Genomic DNA, 19,234 nt, shown 5'->3' on the forward strand with positions numbered 1-19,234 from the left:
TGGTCTGGACTCAGGATTTGAAATGGCAGAGGGACAATTCACTGACAAGTTGGACAGTCACCCTCTAAAGGCTACTGTTCATTGTAAGACTGCTATGCATATAATATAAACTCAGCAAAACTGAGTCAACTGCGATTATTTTCAGCAAAATTAATGTGTAAATATTTGTATATAGTCTTCCATCAAAAAACCTGCAAGTTCTCTGATATTTCTGGGGGGGGGGGGGCCCTAGCCCTCACCCGCCGATCCAACAGGTCCCAGGCGTGCTCAATGGGATTGAGATCCGGACTCTTCGCTGGCCATGGCAGGACACTGACATTCTTGTCTTACAGAAAATCACACACAGAATGAGGAGTGGCATTGTCTGGTGGCATTGTCATGTTGGAGGGTCATGCCAGGATGAGCCTGCAGGAAGGGTACCACATGAGGGAGGAGGATGTCTTCCCTGTAACGCACAGCGTTGAGACTGCCTGCAATGACAACAAGCTCAGTCCGATGATGCTGTGACACATCACCCCAGACCATGACGGACCCTCCACCTCAGTCCACCTGGTCGTGCTGCTGCTCCAGTTTCAACTGTTCTGCCTGCGGCTATGAAACCCTGACCTGTTCACCAGACGTGCTACCTTGTCCCAGACCTGCTGTTTTCAACTCTCTAGACAGCAGGAGCGGTAGAGACACTCTGAATGATTGGCTATAAAAAGCCAACTGACGTTTACTCCTGAGGTACTGACCTGTTGCACCCTCGAAAACCACTGTGATTATTATCATTTGACCCTGCTCGTCATCTATGAACATTTGAACATCTTGGCCATGTTCTGTTATAATCTCCACCCGGCACAGCCAGAAGACTGGCCACCCCTCATAGCCTGGTTCCTCTCTAGGTTTCTTCATAGGTTTTGGCCTTTCTAGGGAGTTTTTCATAGCCACCGTGCGTTTACCTGTATTGCTTGCTGTTTGGGGTTTTAGGCTGGGTTTCTGTACAGCACTTTGATATCAGCTGATGTAAGAAGGGCTTTATAAATAGATTTGATTGATTGCTGACAGCGAATTAAGTACTAAAATCCTTGCATAAGCAAGAGAAAATAATTGACATACTGGGTGTACTCACTAAAGTAGCTGACAGTGATTGTGTTATTGTATGGACATGTCTGGGTCCAGCCAGAAGTACAATATCATAGAAAAACACATACAGTACACAGATATTTAATCTCTCAAGTGTCAATTACCAACTGGATAATTGAGTTCATACAGAACCTTGAGTGCAATCTAGAATGCTACATAAAAAATACATTGTTAAACCCTACCGTCTGTTTGACATTCTCTTCCTATTACATGCATTTTGTATTAGTGTAAAAAATAACTACTCAAATTCAACAGATTGTGCTCTTGTAGAGGAAAATGTTTACAAATCAACAAGGAGACAACAAATATATGACATACAAATAAATAACCTATTTACACTATTAGCAGACAGAGTTCCTCTCCTGTGGTTCACTTAGGAGACTTGCTGCTCTATCAGAGCATCTTCTAGTGTCTGGACAGCCACCAAGGGAATACACGCTACCTCAAAGAACACTCTGAAATACAAGAGATTCAGAAATAAAATACATGTTTTCTTCCTGGACATAGAATGAATCTAAAAACATGTAAGTCTACGTTGACACTGCCGAGCCCTTGTTTTTCCCTTGTTCTATTTTACATTTGAGTAATTTAGTCGATGCTCTTATCCAGAGCGACTTACAATTTAAGATAGCTAGGTGAGACAGCAACATTTCAATCGTAGCAAGTACATTTTCCTCCGTGAAAGGCATGTCTGTCACCTACAACAGAGCAAGGTGCCTTACTTGTGGGAATACTTGGTAGTGACGGCTGTCAGCTTGTCATCAGTAGGACAGGCTAGCATGGTGCGCAGCGTCTTCACCAGGGGGGTTAGCTCCTTCACAGTGTAGCCAGTGTGGTACTCTAGCATGGCTGTCTGGGGTACAAAAGATACATCTCATTAATTAAAAATGCGCTTTTAAAATATTAAAAACGCAATATTCAACAATTTCATTGGTTTTACTGAGTTACAGTTCATATAAGGAAACCAGTCAATAGCAATAAATTCATTAGGCCTAATCTATGGATCTCCCACAACTGGGAATACAGTTGGTATCTGTTGGTCACAGATACCTGGGCCTCAGGATCTAGTCACGGTATATTTGTGCATTCAAATTGACATCAATAAAATGCAATTGTGTTCGTTGTCCGTAGCTTATGCCTGCCCATAACATAACCCCACTGCCACCATGGGGAACTCTGTTCACAACGTTGACGTCGGCAGAACGCTCTCCCACACAACGCCATAAACGTGGTCTGCAGTTGTGAGTTCGGTTGGACGGATATACTTTCAAATTCTCTAAAAACAAATGTTGGAGGCAGCTTATGGTAGAGACATAAACATGAAATTATCTGGCAACAGCTCTGGTGGACATTCCTACAGTCAGCATTCCAATTGAACACATCTGTGGCATTGTATTGTGTAACTCAAAATTGAAAAGGCACTCGCACATCTGAGCTATCGTTTTTTGCAGGTGCATGGTAACAGTTGAATAAGATTAAAACCCACACACTGCTCTTGCTAGCATCACTGCTCTTGCTAGCATCACTATAAACCTTGAGGCCGACACGTAAAGCTTATTAAAGAGCAGTGATACTAACAAGAGCACGGTGGGGGTTTCTTATTTTTTTCCTCATTGTGTTGTGACAAAACTGCACATTTTAAAATGGCATTTATTGTCCCAGCACAAGGTGCAGCTGTGTAATAATCCTGCTGTTTAATCAGCTTCTTGACATGCCACACCTGTCAGGTGGATGGATTATCTAAGCAAAGGAGAAATGCTCACTAACAGGGATGTAAACACATTTCTGCACAGAACTTGATAGAACGAAAACTGTGCGCTTATGGAACATTTCTGGAATCTTTTATTTATTTCATGAAACATCGGACTTTACAATATGTTGCATTTATATTGTTGTTCAGTGTAGCTTGAATCCACAGAGATATCCAATGCATCTTCCATTCTTCCACGTTTCTTCCATTTAAAACTAATCATGTGTGTGTCTATGATCAGTTTGTTGTGAAAACCTTTTGATTGCAGTGAAACAAATTCAGATATGACAATCAGGTATGGGATTGGTGTTTACAAAAGGAAGAGTTGACGTGACTATAGCAGCTTAAGAAAATGGCGCCGGAGAAGAAGGTAGACGTTTGTTGAATTTATTATGGATTTATTATGGATAAATGAATAAACAATATCCCCATTTGAAATAGAATTGTATCTAGGTAAACTTATACTCTGTATGTTTAAATAGACAATATGAGTTCATAAGAAGAAATTGTGTGACAGGAGAAAGGAGTAATAAAACCATTCCAACTGGGCAGGAACAAATGGGTTGTGGACTGTGTAAACACATAAGCCTATGTTGACCCAACCTGGTCAACATAAGCCTATGTTGACCCACATTAGCCTATGGTTGACCCAACCTGAAACTTAGCTCTGGGGTTTTTAGATAAGGCAGTGAGCGCATTCCTAGTGTTTCTGTTAATTAAAACTGTCAGTTCAGTGGTGATCGATAATGTTGAGGGGTCAAACGTTATCTGGGAGTGTGTTAGTAAGTTAGAATGAACTTTTCACCTTACTTTGTCCTGTCGAGAGGAGAGGGTTCGGTTAAGGCAGTGAAATTACGTCATGATCTGTATTTAAACTGATGCATGTGTTTGAGTGGTAGCGCGCTCCGAGAATAAATTCTATTACCTATTATTTAAAGACTGGTCTGCGTCTATTTTATGCAAACAAGAAATCTTACAAATTCTCATAAAATAGATTAAGGGCTGTCAATTGATGAAAGCACATTGGCATAATTTAATTATACTAACAACGTTTTCCGTGTCCTCAACCGATTGTTTTTACTTTGTTAGTTTATTAGCGTTTTTTGTAACTTCTTTTTAAAATTATTTTGTACATAATGTTGCCGCTACCGTCTCTTATGATTGAAAATAACTTCTGGACATCAGAACTGCGATTGCTCACCACGGACTGGCAGAATAATTTTTTTCCTTTAACGAGTCTAACGAGCCCGATAAGAACAATATACTGCTTTCTCGGGAACAGGCCCAGATCCCCGTGATTTGTGAGAAGAGGAGGCAGAGAAAAAGGGGCAGGAGGGCGGGCTGCCTTCTGAGAATTTGTAGGCGATCGAATAAACCCCAACTTCCTTCCATTCTGCTAGCAAATGTGCAATGTTTGGAGAATAAAATCGATTACCTACACGCAAGATTAAACTAACAACAGGACATTAAAAACTGTAATATCTTATGCTTCACAGAGTCGTGGCTGAACGACGACACTCAACATACAGCTGGCTGGTTATACGCTGTACCGGCAGGATAGAAGAGTGGCGTCTGGTAAAACAAGGGGCGGCGGACTATGCATTTTTGTATATAACAGCTGGTGCACATTATCTCAGGAAGTCTTGAGCTTTTGCTCATCTGAGGTTGAGTATCTCATGATAACCTGTAGACCACACTATCTGTATTTTTCATAGATGTTTACATACCACCACAGTCAGAGGATGGGACTAAGATGGCATTGAATGAGCTGTATTCTGCCATAAGCAAACAAGAAAATGCTGACCCAGAGGCAGCGCTCCTAATAGCTGGGGACTTTAATGCAGGGAAACTTAAATCCGTTTTACCAAAGTACAAATGTGCAACCAGAGGGAAAAAAATAAAAATAAAAAAAATAAAATCTGGACCACCTTTATTCCACACACAGAGATGCATACAAAGTTCTCCCTCACCCTCCATCTGGCAAATCTGACTATAATTCATCCTCCTTATTCCTGCTTACAAGCAAAAATTGTAAGCAGGAGCGGCAGGGTAGCCTAGTGGTTAGAGCGTTGGACTAGTAACTGGCAAGTTCAAATCCCCCAGCTGACAAGGTACAAAATCTGTCGTTCTGCCCCTGAACAGGCAGTTAACCCACTGTTCCTAGGCCGTCATTGAAAATAAGAATTTGTTCTTAACTGACTTGCCTAGTAAAATAAAGGTTAAAAAAAAAAAAAAGCAAAACCAGTGACTAGATCAATAAAAAAGGTTGTCAGATGAAGCAGATGCTGTTTTGTTAGCACAGACTGGAATATGTTCCGGGATTCCTCCGATGACATTGAGGAGTACACCACATCAGTCTTTGGCTTCATCAATAAGGGCATCGACGACGACGTCCCCACAGTGACCGTACGTACTTACCCCAACCAGAAGCCATGGATTACAGGCAACATCCGCACTGAGCTAAAGGCTAGAGCTGCCGCTTTCAAGGAGCGGGACTCTAACCCGGAAGCTTATAAGAAATTAGACTATGCCCTCCGACAAACCATCAAACAGGCAAAGGCAAAAGCATCAATACAGGACTAAGATCGAATCATACTACACCGGCTCTGACGCTCGTCGGATGTGGCAGGGCTTGCAAACTATTACAGACTACCAAGGGAAGCACAGCCAAGAGCTGCCCAGCGACACGAGCCTATCAGACGAGTTAAACTATTTTGATGCTCGCTTCGAGGCAAATAACACTAAAACATGCATGAGAGTGTCAATGTTCCAGAAGACTATGTGATCACACTCTCCGCAGCCGATGTGAGTAAGACCTTTAAACAGGTCAACATTCACAAGGCCACGGGGCCAGACGGATTACCAGGACGTGTACTGCGAGCATGCGCTGACCAACTGGCAAGTGTCTTCACTAATATTTTCAAGCTCTCCCTGTCCGAGTCTGTAATACCAACATGTTTTAAGCAGACAACCATAGTGCCTGTGCCCAAGAACGCTAAGGTAACCAGCCTAAATTACTACCGAACCATAGCACTCACATCTGTAGCCATGAAGTGCTTTGAAAGGCTGGTCATGGCTCACAACACCATTATCCCAGAAACACTAAACCCACTCCAATTTGCATACTGCACAAACAGATGATGCAATCTCTATGGCACTCCACACACTCCCTCATGCACAAAAGGAACACCTATGTGGGAATGCTATTCATTGACTACAGCTCAGCTTCCAACACCATAGTACCCTCAAAACTCATCAATAAGCTAAGGACCCTGGGACTAAACACCTCCCTCTGAAACTGGATCCTGAACTTCCTGACGGGCCGCCCCCAGGTGGTAAGGGTAGGTAACAACACATCCGCCATGCTGATCCTCAACACAGGGGCTCCTCAGGGGTGCGTGCTCAGTCCCCTCCTGTTCGCTCATGACTGCACGGCCAGGCATGACTCCAACACCATCATTAAGTTTGCCGATGACACAACAGTAGTAGGCCTGGTCACCGACAATGACAAGACAGCCTATAGGGAGGAGGTCAGAGCTGGCTGTGTGGTGCCAGGACAACAACCTATCTCTCAGCGTGATCAAGACTAAGGAGATGATTGTGGACTACAGGAAAGAGGACAGAGCACATCCCCATTCTCATCGACAGTGCTGCAATGGAGCAGGTTGAGAGCTTGAAGTTCCTTGGTGTCCACATCACTAAACCAACATGGTCCTAGCACACCAAGACAGTCGTGAAGAGGGCACAACAAAACCTATTCCCCCTCAGGAGACTGAGGTTCTACAGCTGCACCATCGAGAGCATCCTGACTGGTTGCATCACTGCCTGGTATGGCAACTGCTCGGCCTCCGACCGCAAGGCACTACAGAGGGTAGTGCATACGGCCCAGTACATCACTGGGGCCAAGCTTCCTGCCACCCAGGACCTCTATGCCAGGCGGCATCAGAGGAAGGTCCTAAAAATTGTCAAAGACTCCAGCCACCCTAGTCATAGACGGTTCTCTCTGCTACCGCACGGCAAGCGGTACCGGAAAGCTAAGGCTAGGTCCAAGAGGCTTCTAAACAGCTTCTACCCCCAAGCCATAAGACTCCTGAACATCTAATCAAATGGCTACCTAGACAATTTTCATTGCCCCCCCCTCCCCCCAATTTACACCACTGCTACTCTGTTGTTATCATCTATGCATATTCACTTTAATAACTACCTACATGTACATATTACCTCAACTAACCGGTGCCCACCGCACACTCACTCTGTACCAGTCTTCCCCTGTATATAGTCTCGCTATTTTTATTTTACTGCTGCTCTTCAATTACTTGTTACTTTTATTTCTTATCTGTCTAAAACATTTTTAACTGCATTGTTGGTAAGGGGCTCGTAAGTAAGCATTTCACTGTAAAGTCTACAACTGTTTTATTCGGCGCATGTGACTAATAAAATTTGATTTGATTATTGTACACCCACTCACCCATCCTCCCAGGCCTTTAGTGATGAGGGCCAGGAGCAGGCAGGCAGCAGCCAGGCGAGAGCCTCTCTCAGGAACCTGCTGGAGCTCCAGAAGGCTCAGCTCACACACATAGCGAGCCAACGTCAGGGTCTCCATGCTGGCGCTCACACACTGGGGAGAGGACGCAGAAGCAATCATTTGTCCATCTATTTACTAACGCAGCATATCAACGACTACATCTCCTTAAAAATATGGGTGACCTCTGAAGCAGGTTGTTTTCCCTCCTGTGGATCCTTGTTTCAAAATACATTCCTGAGTACTGCCCAAGGACAAGGCGGGTCTCACCTTGGCATAGCGTCGGAGAAAGCGGTACGGGACTGGAATGTTGATATCAAACTGCAGTGCCTGCAAGATGTTTATCTCCATGGCAATAATCTCTTCCCGGTTGTAGGCATCATCGCAGATGTACAGGAAATCATCAATGCATGGCGGAGAGCGTTCCTAAGGGAGGAAGACTCAATACTTACTAATCGAAGGATAATGTTTAACGTTAATAGCAATTAATGATTAGGACAGAATTGTTAAGCTTCTAAGCAACATGATGAGATATTCTGATGTTCAGATCTCTGAACAGTCCCGTACCCCTCAGGGCCTCACCTCAAACTTGGAGGCGATGAGCATGGCTGTGGAGCCAATGAGCTGCAGGCTCTCCCTCATGATGACGCTGCAGGCCAGGTAGTGGTCCGTCAGCTTTACCGCCAGGTACAGGGTCTCGTGGTTAAGCTCAAAGTTTTCCTGAAGATGGAGCAGAGGTAGACAATTGAGATCTGGAATGTGTTAGGGCAGCTATACCCAAAACACATGTTGGTGTGAAGAAAAGCAATAGGCTAACCAAACAAAGCTATTTGTAACCAAAAGTCACCTGAAGTTCGACCATCCAATCCACCAGAATCCCTCTCATGTCTTTGTTCAAGTCCGGCTGACTGTTCATGTAATCCTTTAAAACAAACTTCTCCTGAAGAAAAATGATAACATTTCATTCAGAGGATGTTATATCATCCACCATATGAACTCCTATATGAAAACGCCCCAAGACAAAAACCTTACCTCTCTCTCCCTCAGGTAGTCAAATATTTCCTTGGCATACTCGGCGCTCATGGAAACGTCACCATAGAATTTCTTGTCAATGTCAAACTCGTCAGGCACCACCTGGGAATAGGACACAGAGAGAGGAGAATGACTGCCTTGTTGAACCCAGAGGGCTGATAGCATGGATGTGTCTGTCTCTCACCTGTCTCCCTGGGCAAAGAGTGGTCTCCTCCTGTGGCCATACGACCAGGTCTTTCTCTGGGGATAGGCCCACCTCCAACTTCATAGATTGCCCATTAGAGCACACAGCTTTAGGTCTACAATGGTTATAAAAACAGACAACAACAAAAACACACACATATATATATATATATGTTTTAGCTGTGTTGGGAAGAGAGAGAACATATACGAACACAAAATGGAGACATTGATATACAGTGCATTCGGAAAGTATTCAGACCCCTTCCCTTTGTCCACATTTTGTTACGTTACAGCCCTATTCTAAAATGTTCCCCTCAATCTACACTCAATACCCCATAATGACAAAGCGAAAACTGGTTTTTAGAATACATTTAAACAATAACGTTATTTACATAAGTATTTAGACACTTTGTTTGGGACTCAAAATGAAGCTCAGGTACATCCTGTTTCTATTGATCATCCTGGAGACAACTTGATTAGAGTCCACCTGTGGTAAATTCAATTGATTAGACACGATTTGGAAAGGCACACACCGGTCTATATAAAGGTTCCATAGTTGACAATGCATGTCAGATCAAAAACAAAAGACATGAGATCGAAGGGATTGTCCACAGAGCCCCGAGACAGGATTGTGTTGATGCACGAAAATGTCTACAGCATTAAATGTCGCAATGAACCAAATAGCTTCCATCATTCTTAAATGGAAGAAGTTTGGAAGCACCAAGACTCTTCCTAGAGCTGGCCGCCCAGCCAAACTGAGAAATCGGGGGAGAAGGGCCTTGGTTAGGAAGGTGACCAAGAATCCGATGGTCACTCAGAGATCCAGAGCTCCGCTGTCGAGATGGGAGAACCTTCCAGAAGGACAACCATCTCTGCAGCACTCCACCAATCAGGTCTTTATGATAGAGTGGCCAGACGGAAGCCACTCCTCTGTAAAAGGCACACTTGGAGTTTGGCAAAAGGCACCTGAAGGACTCTCAGACCATGAGAAAGAAGATTCTCTGGTCAGATGAAACCAAGATTGAACTCTTTGGCCTGAATACCAAGTCGTCGGATGTTTTTAATTCACCTTTATTTAACCAGGGAGGCCAGTTGAGAACAAGTTCTGCGACCTGGCCAAGATAAAGCAAAGCAGTGCAACAAAAACAACACAGAGTTACACAAACAAACGTATAGTCAATAACACAATAGAAAAACATATATACAGTGTGTGCAAATGTAGAAGAGTAGGGAGGTAAGGATATAAATAGGCCATAGAGGTGAAATAATTAATGTTTAGCATTAACACTGGAGTGATAGATGTGCAGATGATGATTTGCAAGTAGAGATACTAGGGTGCAAAACAGCAAGAGGATAAATAAAAATATGGGGATGAGGTAGTTGGATGGGCTATTTCCAGATTGCCTGTGTACAGGTCCAGTGATCGGTAAGCTGCTCTGACAGCTGATGCTTAACGTTAGAGAGGGAGATAAGATTCCAACTTCAGTGATTTTTGCCATTTGTTCCAGTCAATGGAAGTAGAGAACTGGAAGGAAAAGTAGCCAAAGTAAGTGTTGGCTTTGGGGATGACCAGTGAAATATACCTGCTGGAGCATGTGCCATAGGTGGGTGTTGCTATGGTGACCAGTGAGCTGCGATAAGGCGGGGCTTTAATGTCCTTGAGTGGCCCAGCGAAAGCCCGGACTTGAACCCGATAAAACATCTCTGGAGGGACCTGGAAATAGCTGTGCAGTGACGCTCCCAATTCAACCTGATAGCTTGAGAGGATCTGCAGAGGAGAATGGTAGAGATTCCCCCAATACAGGTGTGCCAAGCTTCTACAAAGCTGTTTTTGCTTTGTCATTATGGGGAATTGTGTGTAGATTGAGGGGGAAAACTATTAAATCCATTTTAGAATAAGACTGTAACGTAACAAAATGTGGAAAAAGTCAAGGGGTCTGAATATATTCCGAATGCACTGTAGCTACAATAGTTTAGGCTGTAATGGACTGAATACATTAATGGACATCGTAGTTGATGGAAATGTCACAAATGCTAATTAGTCAGATAATTATCCCATTAGAGTAGACTGATCTAATTCTAAGCCTATCGGATAGACCTCCGGTCATTTTCAGTGTGTTCTGACTACAAGATATCCGAGCTGCCCAAGTCACCTGCTCCATAATGAGATGAACAGAAATCCTCTTTATTACTCAGGCCAAGGGCATTTCATGTCACCTCATCAGTGACCGTGTCTAACCCATTCTATCCAATCTAGATCTTAAGCTTTTAGTAAATGATGATCAGTGTGGCAAAGAAATGGCTCCGAGGAACATTACTCTTTCAGATTAGCTTCATTCTTGGCAGCTTCTTTGCTCCTAAGTGCCTTCTTGGCAGGCTTCCCAATCTTGGTCTGGTTGTTAATTTGAATCTTGGTGGCCTATTCAAAAGGGGTAAAATGAGAGAGACAAAAGTAAATCTTTATGACCATTCAGATTGTGAAATTGTTTACATTTTAAAGGACCAAATAGGGTACCAACCAGGCAGTACATCGGGTACCAACCAGGCAGTACATCGGGTACCAACCAGGCAGTGATACACCATTCATTACACATAATGACAACATTTACAGGATCAAAGCTGCTTATTACACAATAATGGCACAGCGGTCTAAGGCACTGCATCTAAGTGCTTGAGGCGTCACTACAGACACCCTGGTTCAAATCCAGGCTGTATCACAACCAGCCGTGATTGCGAGTCCCATAGGGCGGCACACAATTGGCCCAGCGTCGCCTGGGTTTGGCCGGTGTAGGCAGTCATTGTAAATAAGAATTTGTTCTTAACGGATGTACCTAGTTAAATATATATATTTTTTAATATTTTATATATCCAGTGCATTATGTAGCAGTCATACTTTTAAGCCGTAAGGTCCGAGGGGGTGCCTTATTACTATTATAAACTGGTTACCAACTGAATTACAGCAGTAAAATCTATAAATATATACAAAACATTAGGAACACCTGCTCTTTCCATGACAGACTGACCAGGTGAAAGTTATGATCCTGTATTGTTAAATCAATTTCAAATCGTTGTAGATGAAGTGGAGGAGACTGGTTAAATAGGGATTTTTAAGCCTCGGGACAATTGAGGTAGGTGCTAGGCGCATCCGTTTGTGTCAAGAAATGCAACGCTGCTGGGTTTTTCACGCTCAACAGTTTCCTACGTGTATCAATAATAGTCCACCACCCAAAGGACATCCAGCCAACTTGACACAACTGTGGGAAGCATTGGAGTCAACATGGCCCATTGTAGTCAACATGGCCCATTGTAGTCAACATGGCCCATTGTAGTCAACATGGCCCATTGTAGTCAACATGGCCCATTGTAGTCAACATGGCCCATTGTAGTCAACATGGCCCATTGTAGTCAACATGGCCCATTGTAGTCAACATGGCCCATTGTAGTCAACATGGCCCATTGTAGTCAACATGGCATCCCTGTGGAATGTGTTCAACATGTTGTAGAGTCCATGCCCCAACAAATTGAGGCTGTTCTGAGGGCAAAATGGGGGGTGTGCAAGTCAATATTAGCAAGGATGGGGATCAAGACAAAAACAAACATCTATGGATTTTTTTTTACCACTAACATATTATTGTGATGCAGTGCTTAGTATTGACCAACACCCTCTTACAATGGCTTTGGGCTCCTTCACAGAAATCAGCGGTTATTCTAAACTCTAATAATGGGATGATTAAATTATGATACGCCGCGGGGAACCGGCCTATGGCCTACCCAGGCCAGATGAATCTAATATCCTCAATGAGACAGTTAACTGCTTTGAAACAGTGTCACATGTGCAGTGTTTATGCGTGATGACACTTCAAGCACCTCCTCAACTGGTATAACGGAGATAATTTCTGAAATATTTATCTAATATTGCTTGTCCAAGTATGAGTTACAAAAACACTGTGGATACTGTAGTTATAAATGAGATATTTTAACCAAAGAGGTTATTCTCAGTATCACTTTACACATAACGTTACATTCACAAGCATCACTGATGAAAAACCTTGGTCAGCTTACATTCGTGATGTCAACAAAGGCAGACCTTTTCTTTACGCCACCCTGTGGAGAAGACCTCTTACTGTGAACACCCTCCTGAGGAAGACAAAGACAGGGTCATGTTTTATTTAGCAGAGAATAAAAAATCAATTAGCTAGACCTTGTTATAGCGAGCCACTGCACTTTGGCCTGATCATAAAACAGTGCAACATGTTCAGTCATTGTAACACAAAAAGGCAGGATTTCATCAGACAGCAGATGTGAGTTTGATAACGTTAACTTCTAGCTAGTTACCGGATTCTCCATCACACCTAATGATCCTTTTCCAGGAACTTTGTTGGAAGAGGGGTTCATTCCCCTTGAGAAAGGCATCTCTCTGCTCAACCGGTAACGTTATACTTTGTTTTGTTACAGTCGTTTCTGTGGGAAAAGCCATGTCATTAGCTAGTTTGCTAAAGTAGTTGGCACTAGCAAGGCATGGCTACCTAGACGCTGGGGACAGCAGACTACCGTCGCTTTACTGAAGCTAGATAGCTATTACAACATTAGCTAACATTTGCTAGTATTATATCAGACAATTACCAGTGACGGAACAAAGTAACTTAACTAGCTATTTACCTTCTGTACAGCAGATTTCCAACTGTTGGCCTCAATGACTCATCCTATGCGATTGTTGGAAATAAAGAGAAAACACGAATGTTTAGCTCGCTAAATAAGAAATTGCTCGCAGGGAAAGAATGCTTGGACTGGGGATTTGAAAGTTTGATTACAAATTTCAGCCGCATGGATTGGTCCACTCTCACAAAGTTCTACCCAATCACGCGTGATCATGCGTCACAAGCCCACCTTTGACATAGTTGGCTAATGGTTGTTAAGAGGCGGGGTCTGTTTTCCTCCTTATTTATGTTTATTTATTTTCCCCTTTGTACTTTAACTATTTGCACATCGTTATATATACATTATATATAATGTCTTTATTCTTTTGGAACTTCCGTGAGTGTAATGTTCAGTTTTATTGTTTATTTCACTTTTGTATATTATCTACTTCACTTGCTTTGGCAATGTTAACATTTGTTTCCTATGCCAATAAAGCCCCTTGAACTTAATTGAGATACATTTCGGATACATTAGTAACCTACAAGCTGCATACACCAGAGATGAATAGTATTTTTATTTATACTAACACATTCGCTTCAGTTGCTTGCAAGGGAAATCAATCTAGGAATTAAACACTACACAGTTAGATTTTCTTCATCCTCCTGTCAGAGAGGAAGAGTGAGGCCTAACTCGGTAGAAAATCTGTCTCCCTCAAGCAGTTTGCGTTTTTTTCGTTGTTTCGCCCAATAAGCAAGGCATTTTTGTATGGAGATTAATGAGTGTAGAATTTGGTCAGCCAAACAAATGAATGGCTTATTTGCTATGTGAGGCTTATTTGATCGAATAGAAGTTGTAATATTTTTATTGCTAAAATTGTACTGATGTAAGTAGGACAGGTAACATCCCGGTAACACTGTATATCTGAGTTGTCTCGAGGTGGCTATGCATATTAATAACGTGAGGCTAGTAGCATAGCATCTCTCTCCATTGAATACAGACAGATTACTTAAGCAATACTCAACGAATATTGAAAAAAGTATTACAATAATGAGATGTATCCACCAATGCAAAGAAAGAGTAGGCTATGTAGACAACGACTCCCATTGTTAGGATGGAAAGACCTTGTCAGTATATCCATTGTGGTGTTGGACTGTTGGTGTTGGAAGGCCAGTAGGCGGCACCCTTTCCTATGGTCTAAAAAAAAGACCCCAAAGCCCCCAGAACATTGCCCTGTGTAGGGTGCCATCTTTCGGATGTGACGTTAAACGGGTGACTCTGTTGTCACGAAAAGATCCCATGATCCCGTGTCCTGGCTAAATTCCCAATCTGGTTCTCATACCATCATGGTCACATGATCACCCCCAGTTTACAATTGGCTCATTCAACCCCCTCCTCCCCACCTGTAACTATTTCCCAGGTCGTTGCTGTAAATGGGAATGTGTTCTCAGTCACCTTACCTGGTAAAGTAAGGGTTAAATAATCAAATATATATAAACAATAATCATATTTGGTAAGTCCTAACCAATGATTTATGGATACACTAGATGACTGACAGGGGTCACTGTGTTGAAGCCACTGACTCCATCTTGGCAAACAAATATTTTGGAAGCTATAGAAATCAATGTATTAATGTCTACATTTGTTTTTGCCATATTTATGATATTACAGCCACAATTAATACTTTTAAATTATATTATGTGAGCTAAATATACTTAAAACATTTTCCTTATAGTATCGTTTTTAGAGATTACTAATGTTAGTGTCCCCACAACAACAACACAATACTGAAATACAGAGCATTCGGAAAGTATTCAGACCCCTTGACTTTTTCCACATTTTGTTACGTTACAGCCTTATTTTAAAATTGATTTTTTTTTAAATCCCCTCATCAATCTACACACAATACCCCATAATGACAAAGCAGAAATTGTTGCAAATTTATTAAGAACTGAAATATCACATTACATAAGTATTCAGACCCATTACTCAGTACTTTGTTGAAGCACCTTTGGCAGCGATTAGAGCCTCGAGTCTTCTTGGGTATGACTTTACAAGCTTGGCACACCTGTATTCCCCCATTCTTATCTGCAGATCCTCTCAAGCTCTGTCAGGTTGGATAGGGGGGGCGTTGATGCACAGCTATTTTCAGGTGTCTCCAGAGATGTTCGATTGGGTTCAAGTGCGGGCTCTGGCAGGGCCACTCTAGGACATTCAGAGACTTGCTCCGAAGCCACTCCTGCGTTGTCTTGGCTGTGTGCTTAGGTTCGTTGTCCTGTTGGAAGGTGAACTTTTGCCCCATTCTGAGGTCCTGAGCGATCTGGAGCAGTTTTTCCATCAAGGATCTGTCTGTACTTTGCTCCATTCATCTTTCCCTAGGAAGAGTCTTGGTGGTTCCAAACTTCTGTGTTTTTGGGGACCTTCAATGCTCCAGAAATGTGTTGGTACCCTTTCCAAGATCTGTGCCTCGACACAATCCTGTCTTGGAGCTCTACAGACAATTCCTTCGACCTCATGGATTGTTTTTGCTCTGACATAAACTGTCAACTGTGGGACCTTATATAGACAGGTGTGTGCCTTTCTAAATCATGTCCAATCAATTTAATTTACCACAGTTGGACTCCAATCAAGTTGTTGAAACATCTCAAGGATGATCAATGGAAGCAGGATGCACCTGAGCTCAATTTCAAGTCTCATAGCGAAGGGTCTGAATACTTATGTAAATAAGGTATTTCAATTTTTTATTTTAATACATTTGCAAAAATGTCTATAAACCAGTTTTCACTTTGTCTTCATGGGGTATTGTGTGTAGATTGGTGAGGAAAAACATTAATTTAATCAGTTTTAGAATAAGGCTGTAATGTAACAAAATGTGGAAATGTGAAGGGGTCTGAGTACTTTCCGAATGCACTGTACATGCAATTTCGTCCTTGAAACATTTAATTGAAATTCTGTAGAATATCATTCATTCCTATGGACGACTGCTCCTACCAATAAGGCCGACTGCTGGCTTCAAAGCCTCTCACAGCATCAGCAATCCTTGGTTTATATACATCATTGGGCCTAACAAGGGTTTGGATTTTGCAGTTCCAGCATCATTACTTTGATCTAACGAGAGCCTGCTACCTGGGATCCATTTAATCTCAACTGAATAGTGTCTCTGGCTGTATACAAGGTAATATTAGGGATTGATGGCGGTGGCCATAGAGGTACAGTACCTGTATAATATTCTTATCCTAAGGCTCTGCCTATGTGAAGTATACACCAGGGTGTGGATCTCAGACTACTATCAAGGTATTAAAGGAAACTTTACAGAAGGTCATGCCTCGCTCAAGGGTATAGCGACAGATTTCTCACCTTTTCAGCTCCAGTATTCGAACTAGCAACCTTGTGATTGCTGGCCCAACGCTCTAAACTCAATGCTACCTGCCACCCGTGTTGTTCTTGATAAGTCCGCAGAACAACTCCCTCTCGTTCTCCATTGCTCTGATCTTCATCTCATAGCTGTGCTCTCTTTCGTTGCTCTTTATGAGGGCATCTCTAGTCTTTTCTATGTTCAGTCTCAGGTCCAACAGGTTCTGTCTTACCTTTCTCATTCTCCTCTTCATCCTTTCCTTCTTGCCTTCCATTATCTCTCTCTCTGTCTCCCTGACTCTCACACTCTCTCTCACTCCATATCTGTCTTCCCCTTCTCTTCCACCTCAGTCTTTACCACCTTCTCTCTCTTATCTTTCATTTCACCTCTCACTCTCCCGACCTCCTTCTTCTCCAATTCCATTTCTCCTCTATCACCCTCCCTAACTGATCTACCTCATCTTTTTTCTCCCCCTTCTCTGATGTCACCCTCCCTACCTCTATCTTCAGCTTCTCCCCCTTCTCTGACATCACCCTCCCACCCTCTATCTTCAGCTTCTCCCCCTTCTCTGACATCACCCTCCCTACCTCTATCTTCAGCTTCAGCTTCTCCTCCTTCTCTGACATCACCCTCCCACCCTCTATCTTCAGCTTCTCCCCCTCTCTGACATCACCCTCCCTACCTCTATCTTCAGCTTCAGCTTCTCCTCCTTCTCTGACATCACCCTCCCACCCTCTATCTTCAGCTTCTCCCCCTTCTCTGACATCACCCTCCCACCCTCTATCTTCAGCTTCTCCTCCTTCTCTGACATCACCCTCCCACCCCCTATCTTCAGCTTCTCTCCCTTCTCTGACATCACCCTCCCTACCTCTATCTTCAGCTTCTCCCCCTTCTCTGACATCACCCTCCCACCCCCTATCTTCAGCTTCTCTCCCTTCTCTGACATCACCCTCCCTACCTCTATCTTTAGCTTCTACCCCTTCTCTGATGTCACCCTCCCACCCTATCTATCTTCAGTCACCCTCCCTACCTCTATCCCTTCCCTCTGATGTCACCCTCCCTACCTCTATCTTCAGCTTCTCCCCCTTCTCTGATGTCACCCTCCCTACCTCTATCTTCAGCTTCTCTCCCTTCTCTGATGTCACCCTCCCTACCTCTATCTTCAGCTTCTCCCCCTTCTCTGACATCACCCTCCCACCCCCTATCTTCAGCTTCTCTCCCTTCTCTGACATCACCCTCCCTACCTCTATCTTTAGCTTCTCCCCCTTCTCTGATGTCACCCTCCCTACCTCTATCTTCAGCTTCTCCCCCTTCTCTGACATCACCCTCCCACCCTCTATCTTCAGCTTCTCCCCCTTCTCTGACATCACCCTCCCACCCCTATCTTCAGCTTCTCCCCCTTCTCTGATGTCACCCTCCCTACCTCTATCTTCAGCTTCTCTCCCTTCTCTGATGTCACCCTCCCTACCTCTATCTTTAGCTTCTACCCCTTCTCTGATGTCACCCTCCCTACCTCTATCTTCAGCTTCTCCCCCTTCTCTGACATCACCCTCCCACCCTCTAACTTCAGCTTCTCCCCCTTCTCTGATGTCACCCTCCCTACCTCTATCTTCAGCTTCTCTCCCTTCTCTGATGTCACCCTCCCTACCTCTATCTTCAGCTTCTCCCCCTTCTCTGATGTCACCCTCCCACCCTCTATCTTCAGCTTCTCTCCCTTCTCTGATGTCACCCTCCCACCCTCTATCTTCAGCTTCTCTCCCTTCTCTGATGTCACCCTCCCTACCTCTATCTTCAGCTTCTCCCCCTTCTCTGACATCACCCTCCCACCCTCTGTCTTCAGCTTCTCCCCTTCTCTGACATCACCCTCCCAGCTTCTCCCCCTCTATCTTCAGCTTCTCCCCCTTCTCTGACATCACCCTTCCACCCTCTATCTTCAGCTTCTCCCCCTTCTCTGACATCACCCTCCCACCCTCTATCTTCAGCTTCTCCCCCTTCTCTGACATCACCCTCCCACCCTCTATCTTCAGCTTCTCCCCCTTCTCTGACATCACCCTCCCACCCTCTGTCTTCAGCTTCTCCCCCTTCTCTGACATCACCCTCCCACCCTCTATCTTCAGCTTCTCCCCCTTCTCTGATGTCACCCTCCCACCCTCTATCTTCAGCTTCTCCCCCTTCTCTGACATCACCCTCCCACCCTCTATCTTCAGCTTCTCCCCCTTCTCTGACATCACCCTCCCACCCTCTATCTTCAGCTTCTCCCCCTTCTCTGACATCACCCTCCCACCCTCTATCTTCAGCTTCTCCCCCTTCTCTGACATCACCCTCCCTACCTCTATCTTCAGCTTCTCCCCCTTCTCTTCCTTCCGCTCCTCATACTCCTTCCTCTTTCTCTCTGCTTTTTCCTCCCTCTTTCCCTCTTTCATCCTCTAATTCAAGCTCTCCAACTCTTCTTTTACTCTTTTCACCACCTCTTTCGTCGTCTTCTCTTCCACATCTATTTTCATTCTGTCCCGTTTCCTTCTCTTTGTTTTTAATCATCTCTCCTGTTCTTGCTGTCTTCTTCAGTCTTTCATCCACCTCCACATTCAACTGTTCCACTATCTTATTCTTCCCCTCCAACTTCTCTTTCTAC

The 19,234-nt window shown here is 43.7% G+C and overlaps 1 protein-coding gene across 2 annotated transcripts; it reads right to left on the reverse strand.

The window, feature by feature from the left end:
• Positions 1 to 1,190: 1,190 nt before the first annotated feature.
• Positions 1,191 to 13,430, reverse strand: LOC118384968 (G2/mitotic-specific cyclin-B3). Of its 2 annotated transcripts, none has more exons than XM_052520733.1 (12): positions 13,272 to 13,430; positions 12,965 to 13,073; positions 12,675 to 12,749; positions 10,931 to 11,031; positions 8,614 to 8,728; positions 8,430 to 8,531; positions 8,245 to 8,337; positions 7,980 to 8,117; positions 7,668 to 7,823; positions 7,344 to 7,493; positions 1,848 to 1,978; positions 1,191 to 1,580 (listed from the first exon to the last, which is right to left on the reverse strand). In XM_052520733.1, the coding sequence occupies exons 5-12, from the start codon at positions 8,695 to 8,697 to the stop codon at positions 1,499 to 1,501; spliced, it is 936 nt and encodes a 311-aa protein (XP_052376693.1). In that variant the 5' UTR covers positions 8,698 to 8,728; positions 10,931 to 11,031; positions 12,675 to 12,749; positions 12,965 to 13,073; positions 13,272 to 13,430; the 3' UTR covers positions 1,191 to 1,498. The 2 variants fall into 2 exon arrangements, with proteins under 2 accessions (XP_052376693.1, XP_035627590.1); XM_035771697.2 differs by having other exon boundaries at positions 12,948 to 13,073.
• Between the last annotated feature and the right edge of the window lie 5,804 nt (positions 13,431 to 19,234).

Source organism: Oncorhynchus keta, chromosome 6 (assembly GCF_023373465.1).
Source record: "Oncorhynchus keta strain PuntledgeMale-10-30-2019 chromosome 6, Oket_V2, whole genome shotgun sequence".
NCBI lineage: Eukaryota > Metazoa > Chordata > Actinopteri > Salmoniformes > Salmonidae > Oncorhynchus > Oncorhynchus keta.

What these genes read in the sequence shown, in the direction of transcription:
- LOC118384968 (XM_035771697.2), bottom strand. Translation starts at nt 13,025, where the DNA reads ATGCCTTTCTCAAGGGGAATGAACCCCTCTTCCAACAAAGTTCCTGGA. An exon ending in AATGAAGCTAATCTGAAAGA is followed by an intron (nt 8,729 to 10,930) that starts GTAATGTTCCTC and finishes TAACCATTGTAG; the next exon opens with ACCTAAAGCTGTGTGCTCTA. An exon ending in TCATCGCCTCCAAGTTTGAG is followed by an intron (nt 7,824 to 7,979) that starts GTGAGGCCCTGA and finishes TTCCTCCCTTAG; the next exon opens with GAACGCTCTCCGCCATGCAT.